The 21,917-nt window shown below is 42.1% G+C and overlaps 1 protein-coding gene across 2 annotated transcripts in view; it reads right to left on the reverse strand.

Moving 5' to 3' along the window:
• Nucleotides 1-14,720: 14,720 nt before the first annotated feature.
• LOC116062812 (proteasome activator complex subunit 3-like) overlaps nt 14,721-21,917 on the reverse strand; it is a 31,031-nt gene continuing 23,834 nt past the window's right edge. Inside the window, exons 8-11 of one of the 2 annotated variants that reach the window (XM_035994570.1) lie at nt 19,514-19,636; nt 19,045-19,131; nt 16,536-16,627; nt 14,721-16,500 (exon numbers count right to left, since the gene is read on the reverse strand). In XM_035994570.1, coding sequence (XP_035850463.1) covers nt 16,547-16,627; nt 19,045-19,131; nt 19,514-19,636 — 291 coding nt within the window. In that variant the 3' untranslated portion in view covers nt 14,721-16,500; nt 16,536-16,546. Of the gene's footprint in view, nt 16,628-19,044; nt 19,132-19,513; nt 19,637-21,917 lie in introns of both variants that reach the window. The other variant, XM_031317520.2, reaches the window with a different exon arrangement.

The following is a 21,917-nucleotide window of genomic DNA, read 5'->3' on the forward strand; positions in this document are numbered from 1 at the left end:
GACCACACTACCTCTGATGACATTTCATTACCTCTACAAATCACCCTCAACTTACCTGCAAATGCCACTCTAGCGCTTTTCAACTTAAAAATCACCCTGATTCATAAGGCTGCTGTTATTCTATATTTTCTTATTGCCAGCGAATCAAAACATTAAACTTAAAAAGGCTCACAAATATTGAATTTACTAGAGGTCCCCATATAAAACTAGTTCTGTGCGAATAGGGTACTAAGCTATACTTAGTCATTAGTTCTAATTAGCAAATGTTAGCATTTGACTAGTATTACCATTGACCTTGAGTAATTTGTAATAATTGGAGAGTTTGTCTGTGGTCTTAATCCCATGTGAATCTGCCATGTTTGTAATTCATCAAGTAAAAATTCCATCGCAAATTACCTACCATATTTTGCCAAACACAGAGGTTGTTTGACAATATTAGTCCCGTGTAAATCCGCATCTCTGTGATTCTGTGTTGTATTGGCTGCGTTGGCAAGTGAAATGAATGAAATGAAAGTTTTGACATCATAGGGGGATTATGTCAGTAAATTGGAGTAAAATACAGACTTTGCGTAACCCGTGCGAAACAAAACACAGATGTGTGGTGTGATTACTAAATCACATGAGGTTCCCTGGTAATACAAGTCCTGTGCGAACAGGCTTAAGATGGTAAACGTGGACATTAGAATGTTAGCAGTCATTTTGAGCTGGTTTGCATGCTGATGTTAGCATTTAGCTCAAATAGCCACTGTGCAGCTTTACAGATCCATTAGCATGGCTGTGGACTTGTACTCTTGTTGTACCTTTTTTGGGGGGTATCGACAAAAGTAAGCACCATGCAGTGACAGATTTTTTGTTTTCTTATTTTTACTTCAGTAATTTTATCTGTAAAACTGAAGAATAAAGTTTTCATTGTTGTTGTATTGTTGAATAAAAAACAAAGTTATAGGCTAACCGTTATTTCAGACAATTTACAACTTAACTTAGCAAGTATATTCACTGCAAGCAGATATTTTATCAGTAATAATTGTTGACTGGGATTGATAGCTAATATTTTTCAAAACTGTATGATTACATCCATAGGAATGTGATTAGGACTGCAAGCAAAGAGGCTTTTCAATAATGTTTTCAATAATCATTTTTGCTTTGATGGCAGGAGCCACTATATTAACATGAAGTCAAAAAGTATCCAAATGGCACTGGGAGAGACACAATTCTTAGTTTCTCTGTCTTTGTTTCTTACTTATGAACCACTGTAAACAACAACTGTGATATTGTTGGTGTCGGGTGAAAACCTTGTATATCTAAAACTGTTGATTTTCAGGAAATAAAAAAGGCTAATTTGAAAGCTTTTTATTGAGCTATTACCTTAGACGGAGTTAAGGCAAAAAGTTTCTGCTTGACAGCAACGATATAAACATTGTAAATTGACACTGTAGTAAACTGGGTGTAATAGCGTATGATCATTCAGTCCTTATCAGGATCGCTCTCTGTTGTGGCCCGAGTCTGGGACTACTGAACATTTGAATGATTCATTTTGTATAATCTTTCTGCAGTGCAACATTCTGAGGAATGTTATTGTGTCCTCTATAAATAAAATAATTATTTGTCCAAGAAGGTAAGTCTGCTGCATTTGTTTTTTGCAAACAGACACACGCACACGTGCACACACACACACACACACACACACACACACACACACACACACACACACACACACACACACACACACACACACACACAGAGACACACACACAGTCGCAGACAAATTTCCAATATTGGAATGAAATCATTACAGTCTTGGTAGGTTGGGGTGTGGTCATAAAATTCAGTCCAGTCTTTTTCCTGTCTTGACATCCCGACAAAATCAAACGTGTTTGATATTATCCTAAGTTTTAAGTCTTGGTAGTAAAATCTTATAGTCTGTGACTAAAAACTTAGTGACATTATGACAGGTTGTCTAGCCTAACCCTAACCCAGACATTAATATTTTCAAAGTCTTTTTAGAGTCTGTTTTATGCCTACCATACACTAGAAGACTCTGAACAGACTTTGAAAAGACTAAAGTCTGACACCATCTCACATCTAAAGACAACCATCTCACATCTTAACGGTAAAGACTGTCATCTGTCATAATATGTAAAGACTGGGGATCTTGCAGGGTCACAATTTGCAAGACTACAACTAGATTTGTACATTCATTTATGATGCCACAAAACAACTAGTAATAAGAAACTCCAATCAGTGTATTCATACACTTTGCTTATAAATTAATGGCACTTATATTACACAATACTGTCTATCAGGACTGTCAGCTAAGCTTCAACGACTCCAAACGACCGTTTGATAACTGTCAGTCAAGGTCTCCACCTTGACTGACAGTTATCAAACGCTCTTATGGCTGAAAATACAAATGAAAATTTGGAGTCAATGGAGTCTTTACCTGTTAAATGTAAGTATATTTCAATCAGGAGAGACTTTGTTGCAGATATGCAAAGATTTATTACGATATTATACGAATGCATGATATGACATGCACAGTCTTTGGAGATTAGACTCCATCATAATGAAATTATATATAATTAGGGGGTTAGAAAGCTAGAAGCTGATCCCCCGATGGAGTCTAGACACTGATGGTGGTGAGAGGAACCCGAAGACTGAACCGAGGAGCCGACGGCAGTCTTGCCGAAGGAGGAACCAGGAGCCGTGCAAGACGAAGACCGGAGGGGCAAGGGGAGGAGGAGGGTTGTGCTCTTAGCCTGAAATGACAACTGAGCAGCCAGGAGCAGCAGAGAGAGACAGGTTTAAAACAGGGATGTCATGCTGTGATTGGCTCGTGAAATTCAAGGCCGCTTCTGATTGGTTAAAATAAAAGTGAACGCCTCTAACAGCTGTTCAGTTTTAGAAGAGAGAGAAATGAGATTAAGTTTAGAAGTCTTCCTGCAAGAATTTACGCTGAGCTCCATATAGGAGGGGTGGGAAAAATAATCGATTCTTAGATGCATCGCGATTCTCTCTAGAGCGATTCGATGCTCGATGCAGATAAGTTAATAATCGATTTAAAAAAAAAAAATTTAAAAAAAAGCTACTGTCTCCAGACAAGTACAAATCAGAAAACCAAGTGACTGAAAGAGGATGGGACAACAACTTAGAGTTTAGGCAAGAGTGCAGAAAAAAAAACACAAAAATGTCAAAAAGGACAAAATAAATGCATTTTGTATATATACACATGATCTAATAAAATAATTAGGCAAAACACATATAGGCTGTTCATCTACTTTATCACATTACATCTGACCACCTCATGTTTCATGTTCTAAGAAGCCATTAGCCACCTTTAAACATGACTGAGCCTTGCTCGTGAAAGTCACCTTCTCTCACAGTAATCTTCCATGTCAGAGACTCAGTCGACTTTCACAAGCATGTTTAAGGCTTAAGCATGGAATGACTACATCACTAGTATATATGTAGAGGGTTATTGACCCTCTACAATTTGCATACAGGACAGAAAGGAGCACTTCTTACGCCTTATTGTATATGCTCCATAATATTTATTGTCACCTTGATCAGCCCAAACGATATGTTCGTGTGTATTTATAGACTTCTCATCTGCATTCAACAACATTAGGCCTCACATTATGATGGAGAGGCTATTGCAGTTGGGAGTGCATAGTGCCGTCATCAGATGGGTTGAGTCCTTTCTGACTGACCGAGTGCAGTGTGTCAGGGTAAATGAAGCAGTGTCTTCTTCCATTATTACAAACACGGGGGCTCCACAAGGAAGTACAATCTCCTCCGTCTTATTTACTCTGTACACAAATGAATGCAGGAGCAACACACAGGAACAATAAAATAATAAAATTTGCTGATGATACAGCAATTGTAGGTTTGATACGGGACAACGATGAAACCAACTACTGGGCTTGGGTAGATCAGTTTATAGAATGGTGCAGGTCCAGTTGTCTTCTGCTAAACACAAAGAAAACTAAAAAAATGATATTTGACTTTAGAAGTGGGGGCTCGACCCACCAGCAGATGACTATAGAGGGGCAAGGGATTGAAGTGGTAGAAGAGTATAAATACTTAGGAACAATAATAGATGCTAAGCTATCATGGAATACCAACACTGATGCCATCTATAAAAAGGGTCTGCAGCGACTATATTTTATGCGGAAGCTGAGACAGTTCAGAGTAGAAAAAGACATGATGGTCCTTTTCTATCGTTCTTTTGTTGAGAGTCTGTATGGTCTGTTGTCTGTCTGTCTATTTGATGAGCTGTCGGTTGTCTGTCTATCTGATGAGCTGCATGGTGCAAGATGAATTTCCGAAAGGATCAATAAATGTCTATCTATGCCTGGACCTGCTGCCTCAAAGTGACAGAAGGTGCTCTTAAAGGTGACGCCTTAACTCCTGCCTTTTACAGGAGCCAGAAAATATAGAATGGCTTAGGTCTGAGCTAAAAGATGTCTTGGTGATCAGTTGGTCTGCATTTTTTACAGAAGCTTGCAGGTAGGCGATGTTAATGTGAGACCTGAGCCTGCTTTGCCTTGCAAAGATCCTCAATTCTTGTCGCAATGTCTGATAAACATAGCCTCAAATCATCCTCGATTTGTGCATAATTGCGGTATTTTGTTTTGAGTGCAGTCATTTTTGAGAATCCTGCCTCACACAAATATGTCGACGCGAAAGGGAGGAGAATCTTCAAGGCGACGTCACAGAGTTGAGGGTATTCCTGCATCAATGCTGCCCAGAATGACGAAAGAGGGCAGAAGGTAAAGAGTTCCTTCAGCCTAATGTCACTCTTCAGCTCAATAAGCTGTTCCTGCATATCAATTGACAGCTCGCTTGCTGTGCACACAAATGGATCTCGAACCCACGCAAAAGAGCGATAATCCTCTTTAAAGTACGTCGCAAATTGTTCTCTCATTGCTCACAGGTGCTCAGACGCTGATTGAAATAGAGAGGTGAAATCGTGTGATGTGCCTGCATCAGTGATAAAGTATGCAAGGCTGGGGAACATGTCGCAGTTCCCTCGACTGATGTGGCCATGCCAGAGGTCAAGTTTTTGGGTGAAGGCGTCCACTATGTCTGCAAGGAGCAAAATATGAGTTTCGCGGCCTTGCAAAGACTAGGTTAAGGTCATTCGAGCGGTCAAATATATCGACCAAATAGGACAGAGACGCAAGCCACATAGTGTCATCCAGATGCTTCGCCAGATCTGATTTGATTTCTGTCAAAAAACACTTCACCTCCTCTCGCAGCTCATACAACTGCTGTAACACCCGCCCCCTGGAGAGCCAGCGAACTTCAGTGTGCAGAAGCAGCTGTTCGTGCCCTGACCCCATCTCCTGGCAGAGGACCCCAAACAAGCAAGAGTTGAGCGGCCGTGATTTTATGAGATTTATCATTTTCACGGATTGGTTCAGCACGGAGTCAAAGAGAACCGGCATTTTTTTAGCAGCTAGTGTTTCACGATGGACCATGCAATGTGTCCATTTCACAAGTGGAGCTACTTGCTGAATGCGAGCAGCTAGGCCACACTCACAGCCCGTCATTGCCCGCGCACCATCCGTGCATAGGCCAACGCATCAGTCCCAAGCCAAACCATTTTCACGGATAAAAATATCAAGGACATTGAAGATGGCTTCTCCTGTAGTGTGCGACTGAAGAGGCCGGCAAAACAGGACATCCTCCTCAATCGCCTTGTCCCGCAGATACCTGACATAGGTGCGGAGCTGTGCCTGCCCAGCAATATCAGTGGATTCGTCCAGCTGCAGCGCGTAGTAAGGACTCTTTTTTATGAACTCTATGAGTTGCTCTCTGATATCATTAGACATGTCTGAAATTCTCCTAGCGACTGTGTCATTGGACAGTGGTACTGCACCGAGTTTGGCTGCTGCACTATCTCCTATCATTATTGTGCACGTCTTGCGCGGCCGGCAAAATGAGAGTCTCGGCAATTGTATGCGGTTTACCCAGTTTAGCTATTCTTTTGGCCACTACATACGATGCCTCCAAACACTGTTTAGACACAGTGCTGTGCACTGAAATGGTTGCCTGTTGCTGATGGAGGCCATCAAGCTTTCTTTTAAAATATTCAGCCGGTTTATCCTTAATGCCAGCATGCTTTGTTTCGAGGTGCCTTTTTAGTTTGCAGGGCTTCATGCTGTCTTTTGCCAGCACCTCGGCACACACGACACACTGAGGTCTCAGATCAGCCGTGACTGTAAACCCAAACTGCAGGTATGCTTCGTCGTACCTTCGAAGCTTTTTTGCAGCTGGTGGTGCGTCGGTTGCCTTGTTGGTCCTCATTAGAAATCTCTCTTTCTCTCATTTTTGTTTGGTTTTGAAATAATTTGGATGTGGATTAGTTGTGTTTTCAATAAAGTTTAGGCTATGATGTAACGATGTGTGCGTGTGTGTGGCTATGTTGAGAGACTAGTATCAGGGGCTAATCAGTCGGGACTTAGGCACGATCTTTAATACAACGAACAAAATTTTGCAGGCAATGCAGATTTTATTTGATTTTAAGAATTAACGATTGCAGTCCTTTGTCAGTGAGTGAGTGAGTGAGTGAGTGGGTGAATGTGTGTGTGTGTGTGTGTTGCGTGGGTGTTGCAACACGGTGAAAAAGGCAGAGGGGTAGCTAAGTGCACTGCCTAGCAGTTAAAAAATTACTGGCTAGGGCTGAGATGGGGATAATCTTTAAAAAGACTGTTTGTGGGATTAGTCTTTAAAAAGACTGTTTGGGTTTTGAAGTATAGTAAATAAGTAAGTAAGTAAATTGATATCGAGATTGACAACAGATAGACTAGCAAGAGCTGGCACAAACGAACTTGGCAAGAGACTAGACTAGAGTGAATGGAGCTATGTGAGGCAAATGCAGTGATTTATTTTTGTGTGAGAGTGAGTGAAGAAACATTTACATTTACACCCCGCTCTGTAACCCAGGGCGGGAACGGTGGTGGCCATGCGCATGCGCGATTCATTTGCAGTCTGGATGCGGAGTGGTGTGTGTCTCCTCTCTGCTCTGACTGCAGGCTGGGACTGCTGCGCGAGGCTTCTGAGAGACTGACTGCCTGTAAGCAAGGGGGTAAGCTTCGCTTCAGAGCTCGAACCTCCTATGGCGCCATTTTGATGCTACAAAGTGATCACCCGACGTTAGCATTCCATTGACTGCCATTCATTTTGATGTCACTTTGACAGCGAATAACTTCACATCTGAAGCATTTAAAGACTTTATTTGTCCGTTGTTTATTTATAAAGAAACACGACAATGTATAAAAGGCTCCATTACCTTGTTTCTCACGTTATGGCTCCGTAGTAGAAGTTTTTGTAAAAATAGGCTAACGATTGTGTCATAACCACGGGACTTACTGTCGCATAGTAGAGGAATTACCGTATAGTACAGGAGAAGCTCGCAGGCAGTTTCGACTTACATTAGCTGTTTAAGTTGAATTACTAATGTTAACTAGCATTTTAGTTAGCAATAATTAGCCTGTGTCCATGTTATCTCCTTACATATACCTACGCTCTCCGTCTCTGCAAGATTCGGAATAATTGAGATTTCTCTTGGCACAGCTACCAGAAGACTTTGTAAGACTTGAAAAGACTTTAACTTTCAGACAGGTTGCTCACGTCACATTTACGTCGTCTCTCTCAGTTGGAGGCTGCGCAGTAACGCTCAGCGCTCACCGGAAAAGTGCTTCTAACGGCCTTCACTGGTCTCCGTCCAGAGCAACGGGATCTGTTGGTCCTTTATTATATACTGTCTATGCCTGTAAGTGCTTTTGGACGGCGGAGGTTTCCGGTACAGACAGACCAACAATGGGACAATTTTAACAGTTTTCACCATCTTATTCATCACTAAATTCACTTCTGACAATGTTTTAGGCGAGAAATGAACTGTTTAGATTTCAAATATAGGCAGTCTTGCGAAAATTGATGCCGAATTGACAATTTGCTTCAAAGTTTTCAGAACTCCATGAAGTGAGGCGATAGCCAGTAGGCGACAGCCAGCTCGGACAGACATGCCGGTCTCATAAATAAGAGGCTTTTATTTTGCCGTTGATGGATCGTTTGTTTAAATATCACAACACGTCCATCATAACATTAACGGGAACCTTTGGTTAACTGTCTTTTCGGAGTTAAACTCCACAAGCGTGCCCTGCGGACTTGACAACCTCGCTGACCGGACTGTCACTCACGCACGCACGCACACACACACACACACACGTCCACAGCGCAGCAGGCAGAGGCGGGGGAAAGAGAGATACACTTTCCCCCGCCTCTCTTCGGGAGACTTGTTTAAATTATGACAAATATGCTATATACATTAGATTTGACAGCTTGATTCAGCCTAAAATAACGTTAACTCAAACTTAACACTGGGTAAAGCCATCTACAGCGGACGTAACAGCCGTTATATATGTTAACGGTTATTTTCAGGTTTTATTTTGAGGGTCTTTTAAAGTTATTACATGCTGTCTCAGCTAGCGGTTAGCCAAATCAGCTGACAGATCATGTCTTTGCAGCAAAAAATTGTAGTTTATTTCCCCCTCAAAAATAGGTAATTGAGCACTGTAGTGGTTATGATCATATCAGTGACCATGTAACTACATCGAAACGTGATAAACGATGTCTGTGGCTTGCCAGTAATAGCGTTACTGAAGCCTAGCTGTAGCCTCGTGCTGTCTCCTGGGAATTCAGTGGTAGTAGGAAAAGGTAAACAGTAGTGTGCAGATCGGAGCATAGTGTGTGAAGAGTGAAGAGCGGAGTTGTCCACAAGGGAAGAAGCTTGGAGTAATGTAACTATGGAGAATATAGCAGATATACAACACACGGAAGAGCCTTTTTAGTTTGATGGTCGTCCTTATTTATTTGAGTATACAGACGAAGAACTAGCCTCACAACAGTTGGAAAGAACGAGACAGACAGAGGGGCAACAGGCAGATGAACTTGCTGCTCCAAGCGCAAAATAAAGCTAGCCTTCAGTAACTGGAGGACATAGCCACACCACCGCCGCTCCATGGATTGTTGTCGGAATGATTATCACAGAAGTCTGGCTGAATACACTAACTGGACGGCAGCTAGCAGCTAACGGCTATAATTTTTGCAGAGAGAACGGATGACAGCCCGGGAGATGGACAGTCTGGTTAGCCGTCTCCCGGTGTCCGCTGTTTTCCCAGCAGGGGTGAACCAGAGGGACCGTAGGCGCTGTTCGGTTCTGCCGCTGCTGATTCAAGCAAACGCTGTTTGTTGTTGGTATCATAGACTGGTATCATAGATTGTTTGTGTCCGGTTTCCCTTGTTGAATGACGTATAGATTACCGCCACCTGCTGGTATGGAGAGTTATTTCCTCTCACGCAGAACGTACGTGGTACTTGGCTGTCGGCTAATTTTTGGCCAAAACAAACATGACGAGGTCCTTCATCACCACTAGTTCCTGGCCATCGGCTTGGTGTGTCAGGACCGTCTCCTTCTCCTGGTTATCCTTTGAACTGCAAAATCCATATGTCATACTGCACAAACTAGGGCGACTGTCACTCACCGTCTGCGATGGCAATGGTCACCTTGGTGTGTCACAGCCTTAAGGCATGATGAGTGAGATTGATTAGGGTCCTAACCCTAACCCTACCCTACCCAAACGTTTGTCAGTGCCATGTCTCAATATTTTAATGATTTCGAAAATGTGGATGAGGTCGTTATAGTTTGATGACCACCTGTATTCATTTGAGCCAGACTACAACGATACAGACAAAGATAGACTGAGAGAGAGAGAGAGAAATAGAAAGAAATAGGGAGAGCGAGAGAGATCGGGTGGAGGAGGGTGAAGCAGCAGTTGGAGGGCTGTGAGGATCGTGAAATTGATAGTGCTCCCGTGGTGATGCCCCTATACTGATAGAATATGTTTTCAGGAGTGTTCCTGTTGCTGCCAGATATCTGTGGTCTGGATGTGTCCAGTGATATGCCTCGGACACAACGCTGTGTCACCATATCAGAGGATGTCCCCCTCTAATCAACAGGGCTGTGAGTATCTCGTGGCCTCAAGATAGTAACTCGTGGCCTCAAGATAGTATCCTGTGGCCTCAAGATAGTATCTCGTGGCCTCAAGATAGTAACTCGTGGCCTCAAGATACTATCTTGTGGCCTCAAGATAGTAACTCGTGGCCTCAAGATAAGTGTATATAAAAGGAGAATGCACAATGGAGCAGCTTTTCTCCCCAAAGCAGAGAGTGCATCAAGACATTTAAAGGAATATAAATAATAATAGAAGTTGGTAAATAAACAAGTATATACATGTAAAAAAGTATAAATATAGGCTATAAAATATGAAGAAGAATTATAAAGGACTATGGATATGCAGTCTCACGGCAGTTCGTGTAAATGTCACGATATTTTCTCGGGGAAAGGACGCCGGGAGACGGCTGGGAAACGGCCAAAAATGATGCTCTGTAAGTTGGGAGGCGGCCGCAAGGGATGGCGGAGGTTGGGTTTAGGAGAAACCTAACGGGGAAAGGGCGCCTTACGCGCCGGGAGACGGCCGTGGGGGACCCGCCACAATAACGGGATGGCGGAGGTTGGGTTTAGGATAAACATAACGGGGAAAGGGCGCCTTACGCGCCGGGAGACGGCCGCGGGGAACGCGCCACAATAACGGGATGGCGGAAGTTGGGTTTTAGGAGAAACTCTCTGCACTCTCTGCTTTGGGGAGAAAAGCTGCTCCATTGTGCATTCTCCTTTTATATACACTTATCTTGAGGCCACGAGATACGTATCTCGAGACCACAAGTTACTATTTTGAGGCCACGAGATACGTATCTCGAGGCCACGAGTTACTATCTTGAGGCCACGAGATACGTATCTCGAGGCCACGAGTTACTATCTTGAGGCCACGAGATACTATCTTGAGGCCACGAGATACGTATCTCGAGGCCACGAGTTACTATCTTGAGGCCACGAGATAATTATAATTAATTTTTTTTTACAAAGTGGGACCAGGGGGGCTCCGTAGTTAGACACAAATGCATGGGGAAATGGGGGTTACCCTTTAACTGAAATCGTCATAATTATACCATTCAAAGAGTTACTTGTCATTTCCCCCTGTTTATACAAGGTATATTATTCCAGTACTTCTGCACATGGAACAAAATCAACCATTTATATGGTGTTATTTGCTATGTTCTTATTCCTTTTAAAATACTAATAGTAAAATTTCATTTATTATTCAATTTCTTTATTTCAGTTATTTGCTTTTATCAGTATTTGTGGCCGTCATGTTCAGTTGTATTGTAATGCAGTGATTCCCAACCAGGGGTAGGGCCTACTTGTACCCCAGGGGGTACGTGGAAAGATCGTAGAATAGCTCAATTTAAGAAAAGAAATAGAAACTATGATTTTATTGAAAGAATATATACACGTAATACAACTGGGGTTGTATGAAAAAAGTAACAATATTCACTTTTATATAATGAATAGTGTTATACATTTGGAACAAACATTGGGAATCAATGAAGGAGTACGTTCATCTGACAGGGCTGTGGGGGTACCTCAAAAAGTCGGAAACCTCCGTTATGTTCTACAGATGCCTGGTTGAACTTCTGTATTCAATAAAGGGAGAACAAAAAGCTGATTCAACAGTATGTGTCTGATAACGCTGTGTCATGACTGAGAATCTGGAGTGGGAAGATTGAGGCAAATAGTTTTAAAAGAAGTCAAAAAATATTACAGCACAAGTTGTATGCTAAAAGAGTGGTTGGGTTCGCCTTATGAGACATCAGCGCTATGTGGGAAAAAAAACAACTCCCCAGAGATAAAAACATCACTGCATAGTACCTTATGCCATTCAGTCCCTCCAGGATTTCGCAGCCTTTTTTTTAGATTGTTGCGGCCCAAAATGCCTGATTTTGCGGGAGCTTTTGTAAAAAATTGTGATACAAATTACGATGTCTTTTGTATGTTTGTTGCAATGAAGTTGTGGGAGACAGTGAAAGTTGCAAAAAAAGTTGCGATTTTTTTTTGTATAGTTCTTTACAAATAAAAAGGAAACTTGTTTCGGGGAGAATAAATCAAGGGTAAGGCTATTTGCACCCCTGGTACAATTAGTAGTGTATGCTATTCGTACCCTTGTGCAATTAAAAGTGAATGCTATTTGTACCCTGGTGCACACAGCAATGTGTTCTATTTGCACCCCTGGTACAATTAGCAGTATATGCTATTCGTACCCCGGTGCACACAGCAATGTGTTCTATTTGCACCCCTGGTACCATTAGCAGTGTATGCTATTCATACCCCGCCGGTGCACACAGCAATGTGTTCTATTAATACCCCGTCTGGTACAAATATCAATGTATGCTATTTGCACCCCTGTGCATTTACAGTACCGTGGCATATATTTACACACAGTTATCCATACTACTCATGTATTACACCTATTTGGAATTTGGAATATTATCACCCTGACATTCTTACCCTAACCATAACCAAACCCACTCCTCTTGCCTAAACCTAACCAACCCAACCAGAGTAGGCATATTCATGAGTCTTCCCCTACCACCCTTCAAAATATTTCGCGTTCACGGGCCCTGACTTGCGCAATTGCATGCAAATTATCCAATCCAAAATGAAAAAAACATAGCATAGGTATATGTAAGGAGATAACATAGGCACAGGCTAATTATTGCTAACTAAAATACTAGTTAACATTAGTAATTAAACTTAAACAGCTAATGTGAGGCGAAACTGCCTGCGAGCTTCTCCTGTACTGTACGGTAATTCCTCTACTATGTGACATCAAGTCGCATGGTTATGACATAATCGTTAGCCTATTTTTACAAAAACGTCTACTACGGAGCCATAACGTGAGATACAAGGTAATGGAGCCTTTTATACATTGTTGTGTTTCTTTAGAAATAAACAATGGACAAATAGAGTCTATACACGGTTCAGATGTAAAGTTAATTGCTGTCAAAGTGGCGCCAAAATGAATGGCAGTCAATGGAATGCTAACGGGAGGTGATGGCTTGGTAGCATCAAAATGGCGCCATAGGAGCTACACGTTCTGGGGAGAGGCTTACCCCCTTGGTCAGTAGCGGGGGAACTGTATGAGCAGCAGCCCCGCCACAGCCCGCTGCAGACAGCTGACAGGATTGAAACAGCAGCCGCTGACTTTAGAGTGAAAAAAACATTACAGCGTACATTGATGTTAAAATGTATACAGTTTGGCAGGACTGTCTGAAATGTTTTGCACAGTCTTTCGCTGTACATTTTGTTGGTAAATGTGAGACGTTCGAGTCTTGTCTTCATATTGGAAACCAGCTCTCTCTCACTCCCTCTTGGTCAGTGGGACTGCTGGGATTGGTTGAAGTCACGGGAAACTGCGGTTATTGGTCAAATTTGCGGAAAAGTTGCGGTGATTGGTCAAAATTGCGAGTCGCACCAAAGTTCGTCGCAAAATCCTGGAGGGACTGGCCATTGTTCTTAGCCATGCACACATGCATTAACACAGTCACAAACCTGTATTATGGCTGTCATTTTTTATTTGAAATTCAAAATACAGTTTGAATGCAACAGAAAATTAAAGGATATATGTTCACATTTTTAATACAGTAATCACATGCCCATTTATTGTTCCTCCTGTCCATACTGGTTTTGAGATCCCTTCCTGATGTGATTCCAATGTAAAGGAAAGGGGACAAAATACAACATGAAATATAATATAGGCTTTAGCAGCCTGAGTTACACAAATCAAGTGGGTTCTAGTTTTCTTTGGTCTTTGTTTTTCCATAGACAGTGAATACATTTACATGCACACTAACAGCTGGAACACACCGGCGTGCGTGTGATCGTGCGCCTTGCCATTCACACCGGACGATACGCGCCGGTCACAAAGCGATCCTCTCTCTCTGATAGAAAGAGACAGGATGCGTGGGGAAAACTGTGGTAATTGTAGCCTATATGTGACTCTCTGTCAGTCCGCCGGTCTCTCTTTCCGTGTGCCTGATCGCATGTCTCGCTGTGAGAAGTCAAGACAGCCAAAATCACCATGAACCTAGGGGTTTTAGTTTGAATGTGTGGTCTTCCTGTATGTGATTACCTGCCTGGCTTGACACATACACTCGCATCTCGCACAAGAAATAGATGAGACGCCGAAATTATCGCTGCAGTGCGTGGACGCTACACGCCCAGTGTGAACGGACAGATTGTATAACATGGGCGCCGAAATAAAAATAGCTGTGTTCCAGCTGTAAAATTCCACTGTTATTCCGAATGTGATAATATTCAGAATTTGATACAGGTCATGTAAACAGAATATTCTGTTTGGCTATTCCGAATAAGGCCTTTTTCCGAGTAAAGCATTTTCCGATTAAGACGTGGGATATGCCGGTATTATTCTGGTTTTCAGAAGCATTCTTTGGACATGTATAGGGCGCATTCTGAATATGCGTCTCAGTGTTTTAGTGCAGTTCCGGACAATTAAATGGACTCTTGCCTGCACAGCTTACGTCAGCTCTGTGCTCTTTGCTATAGTTGTTGTACACAAACCAACCAGCCAACAGTTTGCCAGGGTGCGGAAAAAAAACGACATCTCGGGTCAAAAGAAACACACCTACTTTGAAACATTGTGAAAGACTTGAATATCATCAGGTTTTTGAATATGCACAACAAATTGCAACAGCGACCTTTTCAAGGCCCTGGTCACTTTTTGATCAACAGTGAATACACCTCTCCCTGTACCTCATAGAAACAAACGGAGAGTGAAATCTGGTGTGACTGCAGCCACGGTTTATTTAAAAAAAGGCTACATGGGTTGGATTCCAATTTATTCAAAGGTATTACGAGTTAGTTTGAATTTGTTCAAACTAGATTTGTTTTTTACAAAGTAACAGTCCTTACCTGCATACATGCATACAGAGAGGTCTGTTCCTTTATCACTTTGTTAGCTTAAAAACCTAAAATAAAAAACCAAATTGGATGCACTTCCATAGTGCTGTCAAGTTGCAAAAGTTTTTTTTTTAAAGCACCAGGCTTCAATTTCATATCGTGAGGTGAACAAAATACAAAACAACATTATAACAGCACAAGAAATCTGAAAATTGAAGATTTCAGATTGCATTTCTTTAAGTGCAAACACCCGTTTGGGGCAGGGCCGTTAAAAACAACAATAACCGCTGTATGAAACCACGGACACTCTAGTTGCGTTTGACAGTTGACAAATCGTTTCGAGTTCCAGTTCAAGCCTGCTTGATCGCAAGAGACATATACATGGAGGCACATTATTGAATGTGCATTATGTCGTGTAGAAGAACACACATCCAGGTAGTTTTCTTTTTCGACTTTTGAATCCAACCCTTTCTGACAGGTCCTTACTGACAGACAGCAGTGTGCTACAGAGTTAACAGATGTGTTAACAGCACCACATGTTCTGCAATATGCCTCCCTGTAACAGGAAGGCAGGCAAACAGATTTTTTTTCTTGGGATGCAATAACATCTTCTAGTGTCACTATGACACAAATATACAACAAGAACAACTTAAGACAGAAAAAGCAGTTTGTAGGCAGAGGGAGAAATAAAGAATATTCTTCATGTGAAGAGCGAGAATCGAGTTATGTGCAATCAAATCTCTGGATGTCAGGATAATTGCAACACTAAAGCTGAAGAACTGCAGCTGTTTTCTGAAGCACTGAGGAAACGGGTCTGCACTGTATTTAGAGAAGAGGGTCCCTTGACAGTTTGAGGCCAACCGGGGGAGGACTGTGTGGAGTTTGAGTTTTACATTCCATATTTTTTTCAGGACAGTGGTGTACCTAGAATGTTCCAGAGACTAAAAAAACTAAAGGAAAACCTTCTCTAGGTGGGTCAGGCAACATGGAGCAAAAAAAGAAAACCAATAAAAAACAGATGATAATATTCCTGGGAGAGACACAGCGTCCACAAGAGCAGAACTCCAGATAACCTAGACAAGACAGGAAGAGAAACCAGGGGTAACCTCCGAGCTTTAGTCCCAGCGGAACAGATGGGAGGCAGACCATGTGGGCGGTCTTTGTATTAGCAGCGTGCAGTCGAGATACTTAGGGGGAAAAAAGAATCCATGGTCACATTCCAGAGTACTGGATGGCCAAAACTGAAGGTTACGTGCTAGAAAGCATGGCAGTGACTGCAGAATAGGGCCTAAATCAAAGATGGAGGATCCCACAACAGCTGTAATATATGTGTGTGATGTTGGGTCACATTTTTTTTAAATGCATTTTTAAAGCTTCCTCTAGCTCACTATGGACCCAAACAGCTGAGGGTTTTAAATATAGAATAGAAAGCAGCACTTTTTAAGACTGAATATCAGCACACTATCAGTCCAAAGGCAGCATCTTATTCGATACGCCATAATTGTCCTGGGGTTGTCAAAGCCAAAACCGTCAGGTACTCCCAAAACAAAAGCTAGAATTATTGGTCAGTACTGCCTGACTGAGCTCATGTTTTGTGTGTGTGTGTGTGTGTGTGTGTGTGTGTGTGTGTGTGTGTGTGTGTGTGTATGTGCTGGGGGGGGGTTGTCAGTAAAGAGCTTCAGAGTTGCAGTTTCTTGGTTTCTTGATCTTCTCAATGTTCTTCAGGATCATATCATGAAGAATCACCTAAAATCAGAAATATTAAGGTTAATATTGAGCTGGTCATATCTGACTAAAGCCCAGTTCAGACCAAAGATTCACGCTGAGATAAAACCGTTTTCATTAGGAACGTTGCAGGGAAAAGTTCCAATGGTTTAAACTGGCCAACGTCAGCTTGAATCAAGCCAGCTGATGGTGGCGCCTGAAACTCAGCTGTCAAGTAGTTTGTAGCGAAGTCAGCTGGTCAAGTCAGTTACAAGCTGGTCAAAATGGCAGAGTTTTGGCCAGAGAGAGAGAGAAAGAGGATCACCTCATTCATTTGTTTGAGGCACTGCCGTGCCCGTGTGACACAAGTAGGGCTGTCCTCTACTAAATAAATAAAAACAACCTGAGTCCTATTTTCGGCCATCTTAAGGGTGCTTCCCGAAACCTGATTTTGAATTTGTTCTAAATGAGTGAGAGGGCTGGTCATTTCAGGAGTAAGGGGTTCTCAAACGTATTACTAAAAGGTCTGCATTAAATTTTTATTCAAGGTCAGATGTCCAGAATGATTAGTGATATCAAAATTACATTTTAAAGGGGTGGTTCAGAATTTTTTTTTTGCCAGTGTGTTATTTATCAGTGGAGACAGTTTTCAACACTTTTCATCCAGTCCTTCCAGTTGCAGAGTTCACTGGTGCTAGGCTAGCGCAAGTCAACAGTATCTGCTAGCCTGCCACTAAAAACAGTCTTGCCCACTCCACAGTACACCTGAGGCAAATAAATTATAACGCCACAATATCGATGTAAATGTATGCGTTGATAGAATAATGTTAGAAATAAAACTACCCTTGCATCTCAATGATCACATTACATTTTGAGGGACTAGTTTCTCAGCAGCGGCGGTATTTTACTTTGCTCCGGTTAGTAGTACTGCGCCGAAAAGTACGAAAAAAACAGAGAAGCGCACTCCAGTTGGGACACCTAGTAGTAGCCTAGTACAGTGGTATTGAAGCATTGGATTGGAAACTAAGGACTAGGCAACATGGTGATTCAGTGTGCATTTAGACATTGTAAAAATAAACCAAACAGATGGGCACCACAAAGTTTCCACAAATTTCCATTGGGAGATCCAGAAAGGAACCAACTGTGGGATTTTGCTGCTGGCTTGGACATCAAGACACTGGCGGAGACTCTACTCAAGTGGCAAATGTGTAGTGATCATTTTAGACCAGACGACTTTGAAAACCCCCACAATCTAAAGGACCACAAGTCACTGACAACGAACGCGGTTTCATAACGTTAGCCTAGCTGCTACTAATAGATTGAGACTGACAACGTTAGTGGAGATAACGTTACAGTTCAATGCATTGTGGAGAGTGACAACGTTAGCTAACGGTATAGCTACACTCTTGGTAGATACCTGGCTGGGCTAACCGCTAAATTTAGGTAATTGCTGACAGAAAAATCATGTACACGTTTACATGCAAAACTGCAGCGTCAGGTAAATAAACTTGCGTGATTGTCATGGAAACCGGCTTTCTCAGTAGCCTAGGTAGGTCACTCCGCCACTGCTGTAGCCTATGCTGCCAACTACAGGGAACAAAGTATAACTATTGCAATGTGATGCAAAGGTAGTTTTATTTCTAACATTATTCTATCAACACAGACATTTACATTGATAGTCTGGTGTTATAATTTATTTGCCTCGGGTGTACTGTGGAGTGGGTAAGACTGTTTTTAGTGGCAGGCTAGCAGATACTGTTGACTTGCGCTAGCCTAGCACCAGTGAACTCTGCAACTGGAAGGACTGGATGAAAAGTGTTGAAAACTGTCTCCACTGATAAATAACACATTGGCTAACTTGGAAATGAGGTCCTATGTCCAAAATTCTGAACCACCCCTTTAATGGAAGTTTAAGCAAGATAAATTCAAGTTGAGTACTAGGTTTTCCTGTCAACTGGAGATCACGGATCACCACTAATGCATATTAAACTTCACTAACAATTTATTGATCAACAGAAAACGTAACACGAGGTATCGGCTGGTTCCAAAGTGACTTTCCATTCGGTCTGGATTTGGACCCTGGTTCGAACTTTGAGAAGCCCTGTTTTATTTAATCTATACTTGAAGGAACAGGGGACTAAGATGAGCAGATGTATATATTTTTTCTGCTATTTTTGGTTGTACATGCAGCCTCTGCTTGCTGTCCACACCTCCTCTGATCTCGGTGTTTGACCACACGCACGCTTGTTGCATACTAAGTTGTCCACTAGGCATTTTTCGACAAAAACATATTCTGTTACAGCCCTTTTTAATGAGAGTATTCTACAGAGGAGTTTGGGGAACTCCCTCGTAACCCAGACATCAGGCCCCTGTCCCTGCATAAAGTAACTCTTGACCCCGTTTTTTCAAGCTGCAGCTTGCAGTGTGGACGAGGGTTAAAGAGACAAATCAGCACTCACGTATTGATTCCTGAGTTCTGAAACAATGATTTTCAAACTGATGTACTCTTTCTCATCAATCTCTGATATGGTCCTCCTGTAGTCCTCCTGTAGAGCAGACACACAGACAGTTCATCATTAATACACACAACTAGGGCTGCAACTTATTGTTGATTAATCCTTTGACTATTTCCTCAATGAATCGCTTAGTTGTTTGGTCTATAAAATATCAAAAAATTGTGAAAAACGTTGATCAGTGTTTCCCAAAGCCCAAGATGACATCCTCAAATGTCTTGTTTTGTCCACAACTCAAAGATATTCAGTTTACTGTCGGAGAGATGTGAAGAAACTAGAAAATGTTAAATTTCCGAAGCTGGAATTTCTTTTTTTTCATAAATGACTCACACCGATTGATTATCAAAATAGTTGCTGATTAATTTAATAGTTGACAACTAATCGATTAATCTTTGCAGCTCTACACACAACCCACCACGTGAGGGTACTTGACAATTTTGGAGACAAGCTTGGCTCTTGTCATGTAGTATCTGGAGATCTGGTCCAGGTAAGATGCGGCCTCTGACTCCACCGTCCTCAGTTCTGCCACAGTCTCTTCCTACAGACAGAGACAGACATGGTGAAAATAGATACCAGGAAACAGAAAACTCAACTATTGTTACACATGGTCACGTACTTCTTTAGTGGTTTAACTAGCAACATTTTAACCTGTGCAGGAATTGATCGAGTCCTAATGTGATGACGCTCTCTGAGCAGGCCTCTTCCTTCAGGAGCTGAGTGAGATTCAGCTCACCTGGTCTGGCTGCAAGACTATAAGCTGGGGACAGCCAGTCTCTCTTTCCTGTCTCCCCTGGCTTTCACCCGGTTTGGTTTTGTTACATTGAGTTTATCGTAACACTAATTTCCCTTTAAGTTATAAAATAAATATAAATAATAGGGGTGGGAATTGGCAGAGGCCCTATGATAAGATATTATCATGATTTCACAATACAATATTGTTGTGGATTTTAAACATATTGCGATATACTGCGATATAATGCATTCCATTAAATTTTTTTAACATCAAATCAAATTATGTCCCCAAAGGAAAACTTACCGTTTTATCTAAATAGGTACATTTTGTTCATCTAACTTAAATTTTATTTCATTATTCTAGTACCAAAAAGTTAAATTCTCATGTGCAATTTCAGGGCTTGACAGTGCGAGCGTTTCACTCACATTTGCAACTAAAAATGGATGTGTGCGAACTGTAAAATTTATAAAGTGCAATACCCAAAGGTTAGGGTAATTTCACCCTTGCCTTTTTTGCAGATTATGTCCATAGCCAGTTCAGACCAAAGATTTGCGACAAGACAAATTGTAATTTGCAACTACTTGCAATGCGCCGGTCTGCAATGTTCTGAAACCTGCCAGTATACACCAATTCGACTAGACGAGACCGTGTATCATCTCCATAGCAACGACTCTCTGTATTTCTGTTCAAACTTTCGCCTTTTTTGTATCGTCTTAAAAGGTCCTATGACATGCTGCTTTTTGGATGCTTTTATATAGGCCTCAGTGGTCCCCTAACACTGTATCTGAAGTCTCTTTCCCGAAATTCAGCCTTGATGCAGAATTACAGCCACTACGAGCCAGTCCCACAATGAGCTTTCCTTAGGACATGCCATTTCTGTGTCTGTAGCTTTAAAGGTTATTGAGGAGGAGAGAGGCGGGGCAAGATGGAGGGTGGGTGTGTGGCCTTGACCAACTGCCATGCTTCACTCGTTTGCAAGCCATGATGTCTCTCTCTTTCTCATGGGCGGGCCAAATTCTCTGGGCTGGCAAAGCAGAGAAAGGGGAAGTAACCTTTCCCCTTATGACATCATATAGGGAAGATTCCAGATTGGCCCATCTGAGCTTTCATTTTCTCAAAGGCAGAGCAGGATACCCAGGGCTTGGTTTACACCTATCGCCATTTCTAGCCACTGGGGGACCATAGGCAGGCTAGGGGAACTCATATTAATGTTAAAAAACCTCATAAAGTAAAATTTTCATGCCATGGGACCTTTAAAATACAAATGAGGACTGTGATAGCGAGATACTTGCTACAGTTGCATACAGTGATGAAACAGAGAAAACACTGACACGGGCCAGTTTAGACCGCGGCAACTTTTCCTGCTATGTTCTAAAACAGTTTTGTCTCCTTGCAAATCTTTGGTCTGAACTGTGCAACCCTGTGTTGGACATTGGCAGTAAATAAACCTTTAACCATACAGTGTTTAAAAGCTCCTCTGCGTGCGTCAGGGTTACTGGCAGACGCCGCTCCTTGTGACCGTGCATTTGCGATGACACTGCAAATTGTCACCAATTACTCCCTGCTGAGTTCAATGATACCTCACACAAGACTCTACCTTAAATGGGTCACCAGTTATGAAAGGGGCGTGGTTTAAGCATAGGGGGCGAGCCAAACCATCACCAATGAAGAAGGAACTCTCTGCTGAGTTCAATGATACCTCACACAAGACTACCTTAAACAGTTCAAAAGCCATAAAGGGGGGCCTATACATGGGCGTGGTTAAAGTATAGGGGGCGGTAGACCACACATTATAAGTTTCATGTAAATCGGATGTTTGTCGTATAAGGCGGATTTCTTGTTGCCAGCTATGACCAAAAGTCAATTTTGGCCTGTAGATGTCCTCAGGCAGATATGACAATGTACACTAAAGTTACAACTTCTTCGTTCATCGATAGATGCTCAAAATGGCCGCCACGCCACCACCGTTTGACGAAAAGTTTTTCTTTTAATAACTTTTCATCTTTAAAAAGGTACAGACCAAATTTGTAAGTCCATCGGATGAAATCTCTAGGAGGAGTTTGTTAAAGTACGGCGTGGAAATGGC

This window comes from Sander lucioperca, chromosome 2 (assembly GCF_008315115.2).
Source record: "Sander lucioperca isolate FBNREF2018 chromosome 2, SLUC_FBN_1.2, whole genome shotgun sequence".
In the NCBI taxonomy this organism is placed as follows: domain Eukaryota; kingdom Metazoa; phylum Chordata; class Actinopteri; order Perciformes; family Percidae; genus Sander; species Sander lucioperca.